We start from the raw sequence: 22416 nt of genomic DNA on the forward strand, positions 1-22416 counted from the left end.
AGTTCTTTCCTTTCAGGCTCCAGCAGCTCCTTTACATTTCATAATCAATGTTAAATTTCAGAGTTACTTCATCTTTATATGTAATGTATTCACCCCTTCCTTTTCCTCAGCATTTTGCATAATACAAGGCTCACTACACATTTCTCTTTTTAGATTTCAAATTAATTCCAAATATATTCTTACCTGTTAGGTCATAGAACTTGCACTTTCCTTCAGAATCAAACAAGTTTCTCAAATGTGATTTGGAGGCAAATTCCAGTATCTTCCAGATTTCTAAGTAAGCGTATTTTTTTTCTTCCACAAGATCTCATCATGTAGGTATTTGAATTGTGTAACTGAAAAAAATGAAGTGGCAAGGGACTCTTCGTACCCTTCTAAGATTAGGGCCACTCATTTTATTCTGTTATCAAATTATCTCTGCTTAACACTTTTTTCATGTACAATTTAGAATCAGCAAAATACAAAAGAAGAAAGAGATGCTACGAGAGCAACCCTGAATGACCTTCAGTTGCAACTTCTTGAAAATATTCAAGAAAAAGATGCCTTAAGACAGCAACTAAAGGAAAGTGAGGTGGAACTCCGGGACAACCTCGAAGAGTGAGTTTCTTGTAGAAAGTCTGTCTTTGTTGGAATTTCTTTCTTTTTTTTTTTTTTTTAAATAACGTAGACTATATTTAATCCATACCTGGTTTGGTATTTAGAAGGCAGTAAAGTTAATATAGTCCCAAGCACCATATCAAGCTTCTGTTATTATCTGACGTGTTTAAACTACCACCTCAAAACTGAACATATGAGAATACTTGAGGTGAAACTAAGGCCACATGCAGGTGCTACATTTCTACCAGAGGAATTGCTGCTCTCCTGATAGAAAACACAAATGTAGAGGTATTCATCAAGTTTTTCCCACAGGTGAAATGCCTCCTGTGGAAGAAGTGTCTGCCTCTTTCAACAGTGAGGATATCTCCTGAGGGAGAACAAACACTCATGCCCTTTTCTTCCACTGGGGACTGGGAGTAGTTGGACAGCAGGAAAATGCTTTCTGCACCTTCTTGAGACAGGTGACTCTGGCTGCTGCTCACCTCTTCCCAGTCTGGAAGTTGTCAAGCTGTGGGGAAAGGCTTCCTTGTGCCTTCCCCAGAGTGGGATCACCCTGGTCTGGAGAAGGCATAGGGGGCAGCTGCTGCTCACTTCTGGGTTGCTGATACTTCCTATCCACTCTCCAGACTGGTATCTTATTGCTCCCTGCCTCTTCCCCAAACTGGGGACTGCCCAATTAGGGGAATAGGCTAGGTCTTTTGCCCTGCGGCTCCCTCTGCTCTGCCCCCAGAGATTAGGAGTGGAGTGCAGAATGCAGAAAACTGCTCCCTGCCTGTTCCCCAGACTCCAGTCTGGAGGAGGTGTGGGGAGTTTCCCCACTACTCTACTCCTTGATGACTGGCAGGAGTGGAACAGCCACTGCTTCTGACACCTTCCCAACATTGGGATCACTGTAGTCTGGTGAAGTCATGGAGAGCAGGGGAGAGGGAGCAGCTTCAGGCTGAATGCCTATATGTCACATCTCCCAGAAAAAATTTTAGTGGTGGATATTTCTCAGGGAAGTTCACTGCTAGAAATGAATGTTTGTGTCCTGGGACTTGTAGTTTTGTGGCAGCGTTGGGCTGATTTTTGTAGCCACAATGATCCAGGAAAATACACAAGAGGCAAGGATTTTTTGAGTGATTTATCTTTTATTGAACCAACTCTAAAGTGGGAAGGGATATAGACAAGCTTTTGAGTATGAAGCATCCTTTCTCATGTCTCAGGTGCAGGTACTTCATAACCTAAAGCTTGTCTGTATCCCTCCCAACTATTCAGTTGGCCCAATAAAAGATATCGCCCACAAAAATCCTTGCCTCTTCTTCTTAATTTTAATATTTGTCTTAATGTGAGTTGTATATAATACTACATGGTCACATTGTATGTGTGGCTCTTCAAAATACAGATGTTCATGGCTTCTTTAGGCAAAAACATCCTCAGTGAAAAACGTTTGGTCTAAAATGAGCTTAGTATTCTATCTAGGTGTGTTTATCCCATTTCTACAATCTTTTCCTTTCTTAAGGAGAATACCAGTGTATCTCCTTTACAGCTTCTCCTGTTATTTCCTCATTTTGTCATATATATTCTGGGAGAGCAGTTGCAAATTCTCTGAGCTTTATGATATTTGGAAAATAATTTTACACTGTTATAAATCTAAAATGTAACTTTTCCCCCAATGAGACTCTTTCAAGTGAAGATGGAACGGGAACAACACCAGACGGAAATCAGGGACCTCCAAGACCAACTCTCTGAAATGCATGATGAACTGGATAATGCAAAACATGCTGATGATGAGGAGAAAGAGGTTCTGATTGAGGTTAGTGATAAAAGTATTTCAAGAATAGTTTATATGAACAAGTTGTGAACACCCTTGCACACATTTAATTAAATGGGGGTTGTAGAAACTTGCAGGTATTTAATGTTAAATATTGCCTAGTAGTTGATATTAGTTTCTCCATTTGATGTGTAGAACTCTGGGATAAGATAGGTAAACTCTTTTGGAAAGAAATCCTAAGGGAAAAAGGAGTTCAGGAGTTCAACGATTATGAAAAGAGGGAATGCTAAAGGTACGACAACAAATTATCCCAATGTGGAGGAAGAATGAAAAATATAGTAATATTCCATATGGTTGTCTTAGGATTTATTTTTTTGTCAGTCAGGTTATTAATACCTACAGAGAGTGGAAGCAAGCGCATATGGTTAAAGGGGAGTACAAAGAGCAGCACAACAATGTAGGGATAAAATTAGAAAGGCTAGGATGCAAAATGACACGCAACTAGCAAGAGACGTAATAAAATAAAAGGTTATATACATACATTTGAAGTAAGAGAAAGTTATAGAAAAGTACAAGTCAATTTCTTAATGGGGGGGGAACAAGAGCATATATGACACCATATATAAGGCTGAAATATTCAAAGTCTTCTTTTGCTTCAGTCTTTACAAAAAAAGTTAATTGTGACAAGATAATAACAATAATTTTAACAAAGGAACAAGAGTATAGGGAGGATTAGGGAAAATAGATTAAAAGATATTTGGTGTTGGGTATAGTCACATTTTCAAAAACTTGTGAATTTCTCCCTGGAGTCCTTTTTAAGGAACTGGCTGAAACCATTTATGAACTGTTAGTGATTGTCTTTGTGAACTCATGGAGAGCAGATGATAGTACCTATCTTAAAAAAATAGTGTGAAAAGACAGGTGAAAGACCAGTCAACTTAACTTGAACACCTGAAAAGATACTAAAACAAATTATGAGTTTAAAACCAGCCAGTCAGGTTTGTTCTTAACAAAACCAAGTAGGTAAGGGGGGGTGTAGCCTAGTGGATAAAGAGAAAGTAGCCTGACTTTAGTAAGCTTTTGATACTGTTGCACACAAAATTCTTGTAAACAAACTAGGAAAATATGGTATAAACAATATCACTATGAGGTGGGTGCTCTCCTTGAAAAACATACTCAAAGAGATGTTACCAATAGTTTGTTCTCAAACAGAGGGCACCACCTGGAAGGGATTGCAGACATTTTAAAGAACAGGATCAGTTGATCAGATTTTTAAAATGATATTGAAAAATTGCAGAAATGGTCCTGAATGAATAAAAATAAACTTTGTCGAGAGAAATACAGAATACTACACTTAAGAAGTAGAAAGATACAGAGAAATTTGAAAGATTTTGAATGATTAGAATAGAAAAGAGAAGTCTGAGTTGTGATGAAATAGTTTTCCATTACATAAATGGTTGGAGGACAGTGATCACTTGTGTCTATGGGGGTTAGGACAAGAAGTAATCAGCTTAATTTGTGCCAAGGAAGATTTAGGATAGATATTTGAAAAAACATTTTAACTGAAAGTGTATAACTATGGCCTCTGGGAGATGTTAATTTAAACGTGCAAAGGGATCATGCATTGGGTTGCATGGCCCAGCTTTAAGTGCCCCATTGTGGAGGCAGCAGAAGTGCTCCTTGCATGCTGCCAAATTTCAAGCCCTGGTTTGCACCCCATGGGCCTCCCCAATGCTGGGGCATTTAAAGCTAGTTTGTGCTGCATGATGCACAGTTCCATCACATGTTTAAATTACTGTCTGCCAAAAGCCATAAATGTGAAACATCTGTGGTTGGTTTGGCATTTTATGATATGATAAACTGGTTGAACATATGACATGTTATAGTTTATCACATGATTAACACCTTAACCGCATCATAAATACATGGTGATTGGGCCTATGAATATACTTAGGCACTGGAAAAGGTTTCCTAGGGAGTGAGGTGGAATTCTGTGTTGGAGATTTTTAGAGCAAGCTAGAAAAACATCTTCAGGGATAGTTTAAATGTAATGGATTCTGCCTCAGACCAGATGACCTCCTGAGGTGCCTTTCTGTCCTACATTTCTATGATTCTTAAGACATACACTGTTCTAGGTTTGTGAAAGTATGGTTCTTTCAGCTTGTGGTCAAGGCTCCTTTTGTGGGATATTAAAATTCACCATTTAAAATACAGCAGACCAAGAAACAGAGTGCCTTTCTTGTAAAGTTTTTTTTGTTGCAGTTTTAAGAATCCTCACAGCAAATCTGCCAGAAAAGATTGAGCAATGAATGGCTTGATTAAAACTTTTGGGAATTAAGGATAGCATTATTTTGATTTAAATGTGAAATACTCAAGCTGTTTTGTAATAGACAACAAAGTGATCTTTCAGGCTAGTTACCTGCCTTGTGGCTTTATTTCCTGACTTTTGCAACAGCAAGCTAGTTTCATATTGATAGAAAAGAACTCAGAGAAACCTATAGTTTGAGTCCCAAGCTTAGTCCTGTAGTGAATTAATGATGGCACATTTACAAATGTTAATTAATCCTTACAACATTCCTATGAAGCAGATAAGTATTTTAGAGAACAGAGAACTAAGACAAGCATACAAAATGGAATGAAGAGGCTATGAAAATGATTTGTCCACAGCTATAGCCACTCCATAGAATATCCAGAAATTAAGTAAAACTTTAAATATTCAACCATTCTATTTTAAAACAAGATTGAAAAGAAAATCTAATAGTAGTAGGACAGACAACAAAGCACACTGATTTTAGTATCACACCTTAAATTGACAAGTAGAGTGACTGATGAATGAAAATGATGACTTTTGGAGGTGATAGTAACAAAAATTTGTAAAAGTACAAAAACCACCCTTAGAAGTAGGAAAGAGGTTGGGAGTTTGACACCCAGCTGTCAGCAAGAAGTGGAGGGGAATCACTAGGCTCTGGAGGGATCAATACCAAGTTGTAAAAGAGCAGCAACAGAGCCAGTGAGATGATTCTGCTGAATGAGGAGGCTGGTTGCATTTTTATAGTATCTACCAAAATGCCATAGTTGAACAGAATATGCTTAAAGGTTCCTTAGTTCTCACTAATTTTAGCTAGCTATAATACAGGCATTTTAATTTTGTTTCATCTCAATCATGTTTAGGAGTTGATGCAAATGAAGCAGGATCTGCAAGAAACGCTGATGGCAAAAGAACAACAGGAAGAAATATTGAGGAAGAGAGAGCGGGAGTTGACTGCTTTAAAGGGAGCACTAAAGGAAGAAGTGTCTAGCCATGACCTGGAAATTGATAAACTTAAAGAACAGCATGATAGAGATCTGCAGGATCTAAGACAGATTCTGGAGGAAGCAAGAAAGGTAAGCTGAATGGTGAAGGATGCGTTTTAAATAATCATATACAATCTGTTTAATTTTGCTTGGCTGTAGGCTTATGAAAGGAGGGTAGGGCAGTAGAACCTTGAGGGCCCTTTGCTGAAATGGCTTGTAGGCATGTCCGAAGGACTGAATACCCCAAGAAGATTGTCAGGTGTATCATGATGCAGATTAGAGGGTTGCATCCTTGGTTCCTCTTTTGCTACTTATCAGACTTGGAATTTAATGTTAAATGTGGGAGGAAATTTCTTGTATAGAAAATCATAGAATCATAGAGAAGTAGGGCTGGAAGGGACCTCCATAGGTCAGCTAGTCCAACCCCTTGCCTGAGGCAGGATTATCCTTGTCCAGCCCATCCTATACAAATCCATTGTCTAATTTCATAGCAAAACTATACAGTCAACCTTGATACCGCACAAGATATATAACACACTAACCTGTCACAAGTAAAGCAGGGGGACCATGGCAACCAATAACCTGCTATAAATGTTGTTAATATACATTCAGGAGATCCCAGAAAGAGGATGGCAAAAACCCTCACTATCCACACCAGTTTGGCCACGGGGTAAATTTTTTTCCTGAATCCAAATATGGCAGTTGGTTTGACCCTGAGTGGAGGAACAGATCCCTCTGGCCAGGAACCTCCAGGTTTAAGTCCCAGTAGGAACATTGGCACAATCTCAGTCAAAATCCTCAGCCTTGGCTTCAGTCAACACCCAGTGCCTCTGAGGAAGACTTAAAAAAACCTGACACTTTTAGCAGGAGGGAGGTGTGGGGACACTTCAAGTTCTGCATCACTCTTTTAGGAGGGTAGCTCTTATTTTAAGGATCCGTTGTCAGTTTCAGAGTAGGTAGGGTCAGAAGGGACCTGAGCAGATCATCAAGTCCGATCCCCTGCCATGGCAGGAAAAAGTACTGGGGTCACCCAGCAAGGTGTTCGTCTAACCTCCTCTTAAAGACCCCCAGGATAGGAGCCAGCACCACTTCGCTTGGAAGTTGGTTCCAGATCCTAGCCGCTCTGACTGTGAAGTAGCGCCTCCTGATGTCTAGTCTGAATCTACCCTCTGCCAGCTTGTGACTGTTATTTCCTGGTAGTGCTCGGGGGAACAGGGATTCCCCCAATGCCTGCTGGTCCTCTCTGACTAGTTTGTAACAGGCCACTAGATTCCCCCTCAGCCTTCTCTTGTGGAGGCTGAATAGGTTCAGGTCCCTTAGCCTCTCCTCGTAGGGCCTGCTCTGCTGACCCCTGATCATGTGGGTGGCCCTCCTCTGGACCCTCTCAATGCTGTCCACCTCTCTCCTGAAGTGCGGCGCCCAGAACTGGACACAGTACTCCAACTGCGGCCTGACCAGTGCCGCATAGAGGGGGAGGATCACCTCCTTGGACCTGCTTGAGATGCATCTGTGGATGCATAACAAGGTATGGTTGACCTTCCTGACCGTGTCCCCACACTGTCGGCCCATGTTCATTTTGGCATCAATATACCATGTCAATCAATGCCATGTGATTTTGTGCATGTTGTTATGCATTTTAGCATCACAGCCCCAAGTGGTAACCAGAAAAGCATAGAATCATGGGAAATACCTCTAGAAGAACATAGGCATAACTATGCCTAGATCACCCCTGACCAGTGGCTTTCCAACCTCTTGAACATCTCCAGTGATGCAGAGTCCGCAACTTCTCCTAGGTGTCTGCCTCACTGTTGTAAACCTATTTTGCTGCAACTTCAAGTCATTGGTCTGTGTCCCAGTCACTGCAGCAACAGAGAAAAGGTGTTTTCCATCTTCTTTATGGCAGCCCTTCAAATATTTGAAGACTGCTATCATATTTCTTATTAAGCACCTTTTCTGCAAGCTAAGTATACCTAACTCCTTCAATCTGTCCTTATATAACTTGCCTCCCAAGCCCTTTATCATTTCTGTCACCCACATCTGGGCCCTCTTTAACTTCTCCCCATTCTTTTTCAAATGTGGAGCCTCAAACTGCACACAGTACTCTAGATGAGGCTTAACGGGTGCTGAGTAGAGTTTCATAGGTTGTAAGGGCTGGAAGGGACCTCGCAAGATCATCAGATCCACCTCCCCTGCACTAGGGAGGAAAGACAAACCAGTAGTAACTAAGGATCTCCAGTAATAACTAAGGATCACAATACCCACTCCCATTCCCGAGACAAATTTCACAAAGCTTCTGAGGAATGAGGAAAATCCACAGAAGTAGCTTCCTAAATTAAATGTGAAAAAGGTCCAACCTAATCCAATAAAAAGACATTGGACAACTCAAAAGTAGAAGAAATAGCAGTAGGTGCAGGAAGACAACAGGAAAAACCATGGGAAGGTTATGTGGGAAGAAAAATAGATGTAAACAGTGACCCAATAAGCTATTCCTCTTCCTCTTGTGGAGGTCCCATCAAATGCACTTTATGAACACATTATTCAACATTCAGAGGTTGAAACGGAACACCAGTACCTATTTAAAGATCGGCTGATGAAGAAACAAAGGCAATGACTGTCTTCTTGCACGCCTGTTGGTGTTCTAAGTATGACATCCCCTGCTGCTGGTTTAGCCAAATCTGGCCCCAACCCCTGTCAAGAAATTGAGGTAGGGCTATTGCTCTGACTTTAAACTGAAACGCACTTATGGTGCAATGCTTAAGTGTTCTGTTAAGACTTTGATCAAGGGATTGCAGATTGAAAGCTGAGAGCTTTTTGACAAGGAGGAGAATACAGTGGGCTGCATACAATGAAGGATGTGTGAAGATCTAGACAGGAACACAGTTTCCTCAAACATAAATAGATCAGAATCCTTCATGAATGCAAATAATCAGTTTTCAATAGGACCTCTCTGGAAATAACAGTACAACTAAGAGATTGTAAGATTATAAAATGAATTTGATGAATACACACTGCAATATACTGAATATATTTGCATTCAGCACTTTATATATGTGACATTTATCCTCATGAGCGCAACAGATAACTCAGGAATAGTTTTATGTAATTTTTGCATTATCTAGGGTCTGTAGAAGCATATTATGCCTAAGTCATCAGGGATCCTAGTTTTCTCTGTTTAAAAATAGCAAATTCTCTGATTAAAACCCTCCCAAATCCATGATTAAAATGAAATTCCACTACACACACACACCCCCCTAATATAATAAAAGCCTTAGTCTGACTGTCTGTATGTAATGCTTTATGCACAGTCTGATTGTGATTGGCTGCCAAAACAAACAATGTTGAATGAAACAACCAATCAGAGTGCTCCAAGAGCGTTTTGGACAGGGGGTGGCACTGGCATGGTGTAGCACCACCATGATGGTGTGGACGGAGCAAATGGAGCTCCCCTCCCCTCCCCCGCCCCCCCCCGGCACTGCTCCCTAGAAGCAGCAATGGCATGGGGTGCTGGCCGAGGGGGATGGAGGGAACAGTGGGGCAAGCTTCCCTCTCTTCCCCTCTCCCCCACCTCCAGCTCGTGGGAGGTGGCGATGGCACAGGGTGGTGGGTGGTGGTGCTCCATCCCCACTGCCTCCCCCCATCATTGCTGACAGGCAGTTGGCTAGTACACACACACACAGAGCGTGCGTTCATTCTGGTGCGCAGTTGTTGTTTGGTTTCTCGCAACTATGTACCAGAATGAATGCATGCTGGAAATCTATTGAAGACAAGAATACCCAATTACCTGTGGAGGCACATTTCTCTCTCAAAAAAAAACACACTCTCTCCAATCACTCAGTTCTAATCTTCAAAGGGAATTTACAAAACACTTTTCACAGATGAGCCTATGCACTCCACTTCATCAACCTCCTGGATACAAAAAATCTTGGACGAAATATAGACATTGGATTTATTACACACTACAGCCTGCCTGACATCTGAGTCCCCAGGTACCTCTCCACTATTTACAGCTACATTCATTCCCTTTCCCCTACTCCCAGTCTGTGTCTCACTCACTAACTCCTCAATTGACATCTTCACTGACTGCCTTTCTTGCATGCATACCAGCCTTTGGCTGCTTTACTATTAATTCCATCCAGGAAGAGCACACACCAACTGCACATGCTTCCTCAGCCTGTCAAAGGGTTTTGAAACCTGAAAGCTTGCTAAGAAATTTTTTTCCAACCATTTGAGTTGATCTAATAAAATATATCAGTTTTACCCAAAGAACCTCGTTTGCCTATGTCCTTAGACTGACACAGCTACAACCTATACCCCTCCCACATCTGTATACAGACATCAGACATATTTTGCTTTTCGACCTATGCACTTCTCTTTTGCACCATTTGTTGCTATCTGGTACTCTGGCTCTTTCCCAGAGTTGAGGACATCTTTTGGTCCTTTGCTCTCTGGATTGTTTGCTCTGTTGCTGAAGGGTTTTTTTCACCATCCCCCTTGGAACCTAGCTTAAGTGCCTCCTTACTACGTTAGCCAGATGATGCCCAAAGATGCTTTTTTCCAGTTCTGGTCAGATGGACAACATCTCTTGATAGCAGTCCTCCTCCCCAGAACAGATGCCCATTGTTGAAGAATCCAAAGTCTTTACACCAACACCACCATTTCAGCCACATGTTTACTTCCAGGGTAGTCCATGCCTGGGCCCTTGTCTTCCACGGGGAGTATTGATGAGAATATCACTTGTACTTCAAGCTTCTTAACCTCTCCTGCAAGAGCATCATATTGACTCTGATCTGCTCAGTGTCATTCTTGGCAGTGTGGTTGGTGCCTATATGGACAGACAGGAAAGGATAAAGTTCTGAAGGATGGCTGAGGTTTGGCAGTCTCTCTGATGTCCTAAATCTGGGCACGCCTCCTGGGACTCCAAATCTGGATGACAGGTTGGTACCTCCTTCCCCCACAGAAGGGAGTCACTAACCACCACCATTCTTTTCCTTCTTGGTGCAGTAGTCCTAGAGCTCCCATCCCTGTACTTCTAGCCATCTAGATGACTGGGTCATGTGCATTATGCCTGCACATGTCCTATCCTCTGCCTTTTCCTCTGCTGTTCCACAGCAGAGTGCCAAAAGCAGTTGCTGATTTCAGTTGGCTCCTCTTCAGTAGGGTTGTGTGAAGCTTCAGGTGGTGATTTGATTCGGAGGAGATTTGACCCAATTTGGTGGCTGAATCTGAATCAAATCAGGACCAATTTAAAGGTCTGAATCGATTGAAAGCTTTCCAAATCTTCAGCAAAGATTCGGAGAGCTTTGATGATTCAGGCCATCCCCGGTGATTGCAGCAGGAAGCTGCAGCCACTCTGAGCTGGTAAGTACTAGGGGCGGGGGAAGGGGGGCTGGGGGAGGGGACCATGGGGGGGACCCCTGCCAGCCCACCCCAGCTTGGTACTTTAAAAAAAAGCCCTGGTGCTCACCAGGTGCTGCCGGGTGGGGTGGGGGGTGATCCCCACTGCCCCACGCTGCATGGGGGGCTCTGCACAAACCCCCTTGACCCCTCCCTCCCCCCCACTTCCCCAGCCCCCCCATGGCTGCCTTGCCTGCCGGGGCTCTGGCCCTTTAAGAAAAAAAAAAAGCTGAGATGAGCCCCGGGATTCACCACACCTGGTGCAGCCTTGGGACTTCGGGGGCCTGTGCAGAGCCCACCACGTGGTGCGGGGCAGCTGGGATCGCCCCCTGCAGGGAGGAGTGGTGAGTCCTGGGGTTTCTTCAGGTTTTTATTTTCCTTAAAGGGCTGGAGCTGGCCCGTGCAGGGGCTGGGGGAGCAGGGGAGGTAACTCAGGGGCTCGTGCAGAGCACCCCACACAGTGGGGGGCAGTGGGGATCACCCTCCGCCCAGCAGCACCTGCTGAGCCGGGGCTTTTTTTCCTCCTAAGTGATGAGCTGGGGCAGGTGGGGCAGCCATTGCTGGGCTGGGAGAGGGGCAGTGGATGGGCCAGTCCTGGTTGATTTGGAGATTCAACTGCTGCCGAATCTCCAAATCAGATTCGGCCGAATTGAATCAGGACAGTGATTTGAATCACCAAATTGAATCACTGACCTCCAAATCAGCCAAATCGGAAGCAAATACTAGCTGCTTTGCACAGGCCTACTTTTCAACTCTGGGGCCTCCTTCTTCAAGTAGTCACATGCTGCCACTTCTCCTAATTTCCCTTTGGCCTCTCCAGTATCATCCTTTCATAACTCTTGTCCAAGCAATCTTCTTTTTCTTCATGTAATGTGGCATGGATACCCATGCTTTCAACCTTTGAATTTTTCTTTCACAGAAGACACCAGCTGACCCTTGGTATAAATTAAATTGTCTTGGTCCTCTGGGAGGAACACAAACAAGGCACATCCCACACAAGTCACAACTGTTGACCTAGTCCCCATTTGTGCCTTCTTTGTTCTATGGAGAACACCTAAGCTGTAAAGAAAACCCCCCCCCCCCCCCCCCCCCCGCAACCAAAACCAACCAACCAAACAAAAACAAAAAAAACCCCAAAAAGAAAACTGCACCACAAGAACCCACATGTAAAACACCCACACCTGGGCCCACCAAACACCCACAGAATCTCTTGCTCCCTTCACAGACAAACTCCCCCTCTCTTTGCTGCCCTCTGCAGGGGCCTGCAGTTTTATAAGGCTGCCTAGCCTTACCTCCACCTCTCAGTTAGCTAAACCAGTCCCACTCAGAGCAAACCCTGTCAGTCATTCTAGAGGGGGGAAGAAGAGGAGGGGAAAAAAACACACATCACAGGAAAACATGCACAGGAAACTCATGCATGCACCAATCAGACACCCAAAGTCACTAGCTCAGAGAAATGCCACCCACTACTGAGTTGCTTATTTCAACTGCTCTGCTTACTGCTTCTCTTACTCAGCGTTGCATAGGTTTTGTACCTTTGTGTTAAATAGGTATTGTACAGTTGTTAATTGTTAACTTGTAAAATATGTATTTTTTTAAGTTCAGTCTAGTTGAAAGATCTAACAGATCAGTTTGTTTGTACAGTCCAGTACCTCTAGCTGAGGTTGTCCATCTTTGCTTGCCTGTCACTGTTTTATCTGAAGCAGCATGCTTACCCTGAGATATTTGTTTCATACTGAGCTGCTTAAGCTAAATTAGTTGGGGTTGTTTTATAAACAAGAGAAAGCTGGAACACTTAAAATCATCTTTTTTTTAATTATATAATAATTGTAGTGACAGCTTAACCTCAATGAACCATCTTTTGAAGGTACTCCATGGTAATTTACGGTATTTCAGTTATGGAACTGTAATTGCAGCTGACAGGAAATGAAAGAGTAGTCTGTTTGGTACAACAATAACACAGTCTGGGAAACGTCTCTAAAACTGGGTTGCTGTGGCTTAGAGATAGTTATAAATAGCCATTCTTTACTTGCATGGCATAGTCTTTCTGATAGCTAGTTTTATCTGATGTTCAAAAGTAAAACTTAATTCATTAAGTTTATCTACAGGTGACTCCTGCTCATTCCTTCTAACTTCCAGTGATTTTTGTAATACTTTTAATAAAACATATTTGTTTATCATGGTTCTGACAAGAATGTTTATCCTTCTGATACTGCTACTCTTAATGATTGTGAAGCAACAAGAGATAGGGGGCTCTTTCACTAAGATTAGCTGTGCTATTTGACAGAGAAATTATAACTTGTTTTTGCAGGATGGTAGATTCTGCTGTAGTGGATCACTTACGTATCTTAACTCCCATAATCTTTTATGAGATAGTTTATTGGCCCTGGAACTGAAGTGGAACACAGAAGCAGCTCATAAAAAAACATAGTTTATATTTTATATGAGAAAATCTGTGATGAACTCTTAAGTATCATCTGCATTGTTATCATGTGGAAAGATTTATAGTGTATGACAGGATATAGGAGATTTACGTCAAAGATTTCAGAAAAAGGTTCTTTCTATTGCATGTTTTCCACACTAAATGAGTGGATACTAGTATTTGATGTGTAGGAATATATAGGAATCAGTGTGCACAAAATGATCAGTTCTTTTTTGCCTCCATAGCCTCATGGTCACTAAATTTAATACTGTTCCTATAATGTACCCTACCCCTAAAAGGAATTGAATTTCTTCCTGAAAACTTGTAGAATCTTATACCAATAGAAATTTGTGCTGTTGAAGATGTCAAGTGGGTTGTCAGATACTGAGCTGTGCTCTAATGGTGTATTTCAGAGGTGTCATAAATCTGGCCTGTAGTGCTGCCCATGAGTTTCAGACTGTACATGCACACTGCATGCAGCACATGCCTGACCAGCTCTGCACATGGACCACAAGACTGGGTTTGATGGTGAGCTGCTACTGGTGCATGGGGCCAGTCTGCAGGCACAATTTGGCCCACAGAGTGGCCCCGCTGTACTCATTCAGACCCTGGGGAGTGATGAGTTTGACACCCTTGGCATATATGGTTAAAGCTCTACATGAATCCATTTTAGATAGTTTTAGAAACATAGTCAAGGCTATCTACTGGGTGAGCAGAGGCAGTTATTTGTCACATTTGTCACGTGTTCACATACTCATGGATTTGATTTTGGTTTTGTTACAAAGTTAATGGTATACTAAGTATAGTGATATTTTAGAAGTGTGATTTAAGGTTTTCACATTAAGTTCTTCACTTTCTTTGCTGTAATAACCTTTTTGACTGGCTTTAATATCCATTCATTGTTTGGTTTTCATTTTTAGCTGATGATCTGATAATGCGACATTTGCTCGTTTGTATCACCTTTCTCTCCAAGGATAATAATAGTACTTTACAAATACTAATTTCAGTGTCTTCCTCTGATGACTGTCAAATAAGATCCCCTCACTTTTAGAGTAGAGTACGGGGCCTAGCAACATAGTGCAGCAATTTAGGTAGATGGTAAAGAATTCATTTATTCTAATATTGGAATAACTGCATTGAGTGTATCAGAAGGAAACAAAGTTATTTTGTAGGAATTTATTTATTGATCTTGGTAAATCATTAGGCAAAGCCTGACAAAGGCTATACAAGTGAACAGATTTCTAAACATCCTGTAAAAATGCAGGGAGTGTAAGTTTATTGATACTCCTTCAAAATGTGTGTGTAAAAACAAGCAAACAAAACAAAATCAATTTCTCATCTATCTCACCTTAGAAAGAAGGTGGGGCAGGATGCCACCTTTAGAAACTAACTCATTCAGATAGGCATAAGCTTTCATGGGCAGCCTACTTCTTCAGATACTACTGGATAGACTTGAAGAGAGCAGGGGTACTAGACAGAAAGAAATACAGTAATTTAAAGACAAAGGATAGGAAAAGGGGGAGGGGAAAGTGGCTTTGCTGAGAGAGTTGAAGGGATCAGAGAGGATAAACAAAGCAGTTAACCCTTTGAGGGACATAAGGGTTATTAAAGCTAGTCCAGATAATGGATAAGAATCCAGAGGCTCTGTTGAGACCATGCTTAATACAACCCAGTCTGTGGATGATTTCTTGTTCTGCAGTTTTGCATTTAAATTGGTTTTAAAGTTTTGTTGTTTCTGTGAAGTCAGCAATGGAATACGAAGGGAGGTTAAGGTGTTCTGTCACAGGCTTGCTTGTCTTTCTTGAAAATGTCGAATTGGTGTCCATTCATTCTCGTCGTTGAATAAGCTTTATGGCTATAATGCTCTTCTGCCCTTCCGTTTCCAATACCAATCTTGCTTCCACTCAGAACAGCAATTACTGCTCTCATCATCATGGCAACACTTATCTTGAGAGAGCTCAGGAGGGGAAGTTCCTGTGTCTAGGTCTTAAATTATACTCCCTCCTGTAGGTTCCTGCTGCTTCTATATTTTGTACTCAACAGTAAGCCTGATCCTGCAAGCACTTGCTCTCCTTTTCCTTTCCTGTTATCATCTAAGGCTGGAGATGCCATGTTAAAGCAGCAATTTTTACTAGTCTGGGGCTGTGAAGATCTTGATTTATATAAAAGCAAAAGCAATTTTTAATCATCCCCTAGTAGGGACTTCAGTACTCATAGTTGTTATCATTATCAGTAGCAAAGAGGTGGTCAGAGATTGGTGATTTCCTCAAGGAACTGAACAGCCTATGGTTACATAAAGCTGTAGAGGAGAATTCAACAGTTTGTGAATTACTTACATAAAATGAATACAAGGTCAAGTGGAAGGTGATGTGCCACAATCCCAGGAAGTATTTCCTTGCCCATCAAAATGGTAACTTGCATTCAATGGGATATACTAGCTGCTATTGAGAGAAATGTTTCTGCATATTCAATCACTGTATTATCATCCATTGTATGATGTATCTAAGTCATTATTTTGGCCATTTGGGAAGCTTTGCATATCAAGTGCCAGTATTCAGAATAGTGCCAATAGTCACAAACTGAAGATTTAACCTGAATTGGGCTGTAGTAAATCTAATTTCGTTCTTGTTTGCAGTTTGGAGGAAGTTTGTTTCTGGATGAAAAGGGTTAAGTGGTAGAACTGAATTAAAGAATGAGGAGTGGCACTCGCATTTTTATCTTATCACCTCTAAGATTTTTTTTCCCTTTCTCACTTGTCCTTAACAACTGCAACATTTGGGTAAGTTGCTCAGTATAGGTCTGAAAATGTAGTAGATGGACTGTTCTGTGTTACACAAAAACCTGTGTGATGACAGCATCGTGCTTGTTTAAGTATCTAATTTAAAGTACTAACCAAATTGTGGAATATTAATCTTAGTGGCCCCCCTGATACATGAATGCACCTCAGAAAGCAGTCTTTTACTCTACCTGATATATGCTTGATGTCAGGCAGTTTCTAAGCTGAATTGTCCTGTGAAGATCTATTCACATTGGATTGTGACACCTCTTAACAAAATAAGGAGGGTAGAAGAGTTGCCATCATTTCAGAAAGTGAATACCCCCTCTGACCTCCCTCCCTCCCCATCTTGTTAAGACCTGTCTTCTCTGTTTTGGTGGCTAAGGTGCGTTAACCATTGATAAGCCTATTCCCAAGAAGGAGTTGCATATGCTGAGAAGCCTGCAGAAATCTAATTAAAAATAAGACATGCATCTGTCATGGATCCTTTTGTTATGGACCCCTCCCCCTCTTGTAGTGGAAATTGCCTCAGGACTCCCTTAAAAGCCTTATCCAGTCTCCTTCCTGTAGGATCCCCTCCAGCCAGCCTAGCGGGGCTTCTAAAGGGGCAAGCCTTTTGCTTTCAAGACTCTGGCTCTTCTTCAAGGAGAGGTGAGGGGGATGGAGAGTGGAGATTTAGAGTGCTGGATGTCTTAAATAACACAGCACACACCTCTACTTCAACCCAAAAAATCATTATTGTGCTAACACAGTTCAGGCCCCAAATGGGCTACACACACCTCAACATCAGCTCAGCTGTTTCCTTCTGTTCTCCCTGTCTTCCCTAGCACTCCTGTTTTCTCCATTGTATCCTTTCCTTTTCCTGAGATAGAATTCCACATTAGCAACAAAGTAGAACAAAATGATAGTACCCCTGTTCTGCAAATCCAGTCTGTTCATAGCATCTGATGAAATAGGCTGTCAGCTGCAAAAGCTTAATGCTTTTCTGAATTAGAATGGTCTCTAAGGTGCCAACCTACCTTCTGCAAAGCTATATAGTTAACCAGGACTAACATTCGTCCAAGGATGTGAAACATAATGTTATTAGGACAGGGGTGGGCAAAATGTGGCCTGTGGGCCAGATGCAGCCTGCCAGGCCATTCTATCTGGCCCGTGGGGCTCCTAAAAAATCTAGAAAATTAATATTTATCTGCCCCTGGCTGCCTGTCATCCGACTTGTCAAAACTCAGTAAGCAGCCCTCTGCCTGAAATAATTGCCCGCCCCTGTATTAGAAGCTAACCATAGGGCAGTCTCTGGGGCCTGCTGCTAGGTCTGGACTGTTACCTTCCCCTGGAGTGAAAATGATATTTAGATATCATCTGTGCTGACGACCCCCCCCCCCCCCCCCCCCCCCCCCCCCCCAGTATTTCTGTTTTGACAATCCCGATGCGAGATTAGTTTCAGTCAGCAGTATTGCAGTTAAGCTGTTTTGTTACAGGCATATGTTCCAAAAATAAGTCAAATGCTTGTCACTTCAGATGTCTACATGATAATGCTATCTGCCACATTCTGAAATCTTAATAGGGCATGTGTGCTTATCTTAAGGTGACTTACAACAATGGGTTGTGGCTCATTCTTCTGGATTCACCAGAACCCAAGACAAGGTTTTTTTTTCCCCCATTCAGCATAGGGGAGAAGAAAGAGCCTCATTTTGCATTTGAGTACTGCCCTGGGCAAGCAGCTGCTGTGGCTCAGCTCTGGCTCCAGCTTTGATTCCAACCTGGGCCCAGGCCTGGGTCTGGAGCTGGAACTGAAGCCAGAGCTGTAGCCACAGCCTGCCACAGACTGGTTGGAGATGCTGCTGCTGCCTGACTGGGGCCAGGGGCAGGGCTGGAGCTGCCACCGCTGCTGCTGCCTGGCTGAGGCTGCTGGAGCTGCCACCAGTGTCAGGGGTGCATCCACTGTCTAGTCCAGGGGTTGGTAATGTCTTTTGGCCGGAGTGCCAAAAAAACCACAACGTCTACCTTGGAAGGTGCCGGAGTGCTGGGAGCAGCCTAGGCTCCATGGCTGGCAGCAGCTGCTTAGAGCTCAGGTTGGCGGTGGTGTGCCAAGCAAAATGGCCTTGCGTGCCATGCTCGGCATGCGTGCCGGGGGTTGCTGACCCCTAGTCTAGCCCATGCCCCTGCTGGAGCTGTAGCCAGAGCTGCTGATAGGGTAAGTGGTGACAGAAAGGAGGGAGGGGGTGAAGCATCTGGGTGGCAAGTGGAGAGGGAGGGTCGAGGTGGTACTGGGGAGGTAGAGGCACAAGGGTTAAGCTACCTGCCCACCCCTTTGTGCCTGCCCCCTCGCTGCCTGGACCCTTGCCACTGCTTTTCCTACCTCTTGTCCCCTTACCTCTGCATTCTCTGTTGCAGCAGTGGGGGGATGAATTTAAGATGACCTTTCAATAATTAGATTCTATATATGGTAGAGTATAACAAATGTATACTTTTCCATACATAGAATCTAATTATTGATGGTTGTTTTAAATTCCAGGTTCTCTTCGATATGAATTGTAGTGAAATGTGAGAAGACGGGGCTGGAAGGAAAACTGTTCAATTAGTTACAACGTAGGTTTAGAACATTTGTTAATATTTTACTATGTCCTTTCCATCTACTTATGACCTTGACCAAACTTAATATAAACTAATCTGAGTATGTCATGATACACAGCTAAGAGGATAGTATGATGCCAGAATAACTACTTGTTGAGAGGTTAATCCTATTCCTGCTCTTGCTTTTGTAATCATGTTAATGCACAGAATTAGGCCCTGTTGACATTTATGAAATTTTTTTTATAAGTTCCATGCAACAAAGGTGTTGCATCCAGTTGCAAATGCACTTTACTTTAGGGCTTGGACCTTTTATTACATTTCCCAAAATCCAAATGTTTTTGAAAATGAATTGGGAAAATGAGATGGGAAAATGATTCTGGCCAGATGAAATATGTTTGCTAAATTGCTCTATTTAGAAGTATATATTTTAAACCAATCACCAAAGGGATGATAGTTATTAACGGAGGAGAAAGCGACCTTAGTTACTTGGATACCCTCTTGAAAAGCAGTGAAGATTCAGAACAGATGCAGCACATGCAACTAAGTAAAAGAGAAACATATTTCTAAGAGCTCTAATTAACAGCAAACCAGTAAACACAGTGTTGCCGTCTCTCGTGATTTTTTGCATTGTTCTTAAAGTCTATGCTTGGGGAATGTGAAAAGCTTAGCCCTTTCTTTTATAGATATAGATATAAAAGAACTTTAGTGAGAGTTATGTTTCCCTCTTTCCAAATACAAACTTAGCTATCACAGCACACTGCTATGCTTTTTGAGTAACAGTATTGCCAACTCTCATGAATTTTGGCATCATTCTTATGCTTTGGGAATGTGAAAAATGTAGCTCTTTCTTTTTTATATATATATATATATATATATATATATATATATATATATAAAAGAGCCAAGTTTTTCACATTCCGGAAGCATAGACTCTAAGAACAATGCCAAAAATCATGAGAGTTGGCAATACTTTTAGTGTGAACCTCAAAAATACAAAAGTGGGCTGTGGTAAGTAAGTTTGTATTTGGAAAGAGGGAAGGGTAACTCTCACTAGAGTTCTTGTGAGAGACACTTTGGAGGGTTCACTGTGAGCACTTTTTGCCGTAGAACCAATAAAATAAAACCAATGACAGCTGTAATAGATTCACCATTTTTTTCATTATTTCTTCCCCAAACTACATCTCTTGGTTTGGTACCTATAATATTTCATGTTACTTTGAACCAGCCTGTGTGTCCTCTGTATGAGCTTTTTGCTACCGCTCCAATAATATTTTCACCTAAAAAGCACTTTGTCTCAATATTTCAGAGCACTTTAGGAAGGAATGTGCAAGTTATAGTGACTTGCAAAAAGCAACCAAATGGAAAAAATTCTTTAGCTGAGAACAGAAACAAGGTCCCATTACTTCCACTTTTGAGCTTTATAACTAGATGGCCCTGCCTGGTTCATGAAACATGGCCATGTAAGTACAGCATCAGCTTTGAAACACCCACATGATTAGAAGGATCTTTAATATCCTCAGAGCTCTACACAAGAAAAGAGAGATGAGAAATGATTGGCTCTAACTGGCACTTTGTTTTGAAGATTTTGGAAGCTCCCCATGCCGACAGACAGCCTGATTTTACAAGAATGAATGTATAAAGAACATTTGAAAGATTCCAGTTCCTTGATGAGTAAATTTCATGTACAGCTAGTCCATTTTATATGGAAATTAGGCTCTGGGTAAACAGTAGATTGACTGATTTCAGTTTTACTCAATTTGGGCTCAGTTCTGGGAGGCAGTTAACACCTGTGTGAAATCTTCTTGCATCCTTATGATGAATTCATGGGTCAGTGACTATGTAAGGTGGAATTTGGAGATATTTCATGCCAGGGCCAGAGTCTTTCACCATAAGCCAGGGCAAATAGAACATACCAACCTGTGTGTCTAGTCAGTCTGTACTTATCATGAGGGAGTTTAAGGGCCTTTCATATTTATTGAATTTTATTCTCAACTCTCCCCCGATTTCACTAAAGTTGCATCTAGGGATAGTAAGTGAATGGTTGTGTGTTGTCTTTTTTTATAGCTCTTACACTCCTCCTTGTCAAAACCGTTATGTATTTATTTTAATTATTTATTTTCAAATGTATTACATTTACCTAATACAAAGTCTCTGGGCTTACATACAATAATATCAGTCAAGGATACAGAAGTGAATTGAATTCCAAACAGCTTCCCAGCAGACTAAACGCCGAGAGGAGACGGAATAGTTCTGTAGCCTAAAGATCAGCAAATGGTCTGTTGAACCAGTGTGGAACGTGAATTGAAAGCTCTTTAGTGAGAATAAGAGGCCTCTGATTCTCAAAAGTAAATCTAAGTGTTAGCTTCTGAACTCCTGGTAATCTTCGCTTTATGACGGCCAAAAGCAATATAGTAGGCCTATGCAAATCGGCAGCGATCCGATATGGCTTTGGATCCGGCCGCTTCGGATGGCGGTGATCCGATCTGGAGCTTTGGACCAGGTTTCCACCTCGATCCGGCCAAAGTGGCTCCGAAGCTTTGGAGCCACCTCGGGGATCCGACCATAGGGTATAATGGGGAATCAATGAAACATCTATAACTTTGTTGTTTTTTGTCCGATTTGGATGAAACTTGCAGGGAGTGTAGCCTCTACCGAGAGCATGAAACCTGCCAAGTTTCAAGAAGATTGGTGCAGGGTTTGGGGGGAACTGTACCCCAAATTCTTGAAAGCCAAACTCATGTCACGGCTGTGTGTAACGCCACAGGGGGTCAAAACTGCAGGGCTGGTAGCTCTTACTGAGGCCACAAAGCCTGCCACGTTTCAAGAAGATCAGTGCAGGGCTTTGGGGGGAACTGCACCTCAAGCTGTGGACAAGCAAAACTCATGCCATGGGTGACACTGCGTGTGTTAAGGCGCAGCGGGGTGACAGCTGCAGGGATGGTGGCCCCTGCTGTGGCCACGATGCCTGCCAGCTGTCGAGGAGATCAGTGCAGGGGGGTCCTGGGGCCTGCATTCCTTGCTGCTGACAGACAAAACTTGTGCCAAGACTTGTCTCTGTCTTGGGGCAATTGATTGTCTGTATTGATTCTTTCCACTCCTTAGCCTGTTTTTGTAGGTGCTAATTGATGCTCATTAAGTTATGTAGTAGCTAGGTCCTGTGTATTGAGCTGGTCCCTGAGTCCCTGGTCCCTGAGTGAATCATGATTGGTTGATTGGTAACTGGTAACACAGTAGCTTAGCAGCCAGGCCTGCAGTAGTGTCCCCCCTCCCCACCCCAACACAGAGACAGACAGTCCCACAAGCACCCGTGGCAGGAGTTTTGCTTGTCCGCAGCTTGAGGGTCAGTTCTCCCCAAACCCCTGCACCGGTCTTCTTGAAACTTGGCAGGCTTTATGGCCTCAGTAAGTGCTACCACCTCTGCAGTTTTGTCCCTCCTGTGCTGTAACACGTAGACATGACAGGAGTTTTGTTTTCAAGAATTTGGGGTACAGTTGCCCCCAAACCCCAGCACCGATCTTCTTGAAACTTGGCAAGCTTTATCCTCTCTGCAGAATCTACCACCCCTGAAAATTTCATTCAAATTGGACAAAAACAACAAAGTTATAG

General features: G+C 42.5%; 1 protein-coding gene across 6 annotated transcripts in view; it reads left to right on the forward strand.

Moving 5' to 3' along the window:
- Positions 1 to 22416, forward strand: part of CGNL1 (cingulin like 1) — a 141945-nt gene that overhangs the window by 53435 nt on the left and 66094 nt on the right. For all 6 annotated transcript variants that reach the window (XM_059714727.1, XM_059714729.1, XM_059714730.1 and 3 more), the window contains exons 6-8: positions 449 to 597; positions 2257 to 2392; positions 5522 to 5734. In XM_059714727.1, the coding sequence (XP_059570710.1) occupies positions 449 to 597; positions 2257 to 2392; positions 5522 to 5734 (498 nt within the window). The remainder of the gene's footprint in view (positions 1 to 448; positions 598 to 2256; positions 2393 to 5521; positions 5735 to 22416) is intronic.

The sequence above is a fragment of the Alligator mississippiensis genome, chromosome 11 (assembly GCF_030867095.1).
Source record: "Alligator mississippiensis isolate rAllMis1 chromosome 11, rAllMis1, whole genome shotgun sequence".
In the NCBI taxonomy this organism is placed as follows: Eukaryota; Metazoa; Chordata; order Crocodylia; family Alligatoridae; genus Alligator; species Alligator mississippiensis.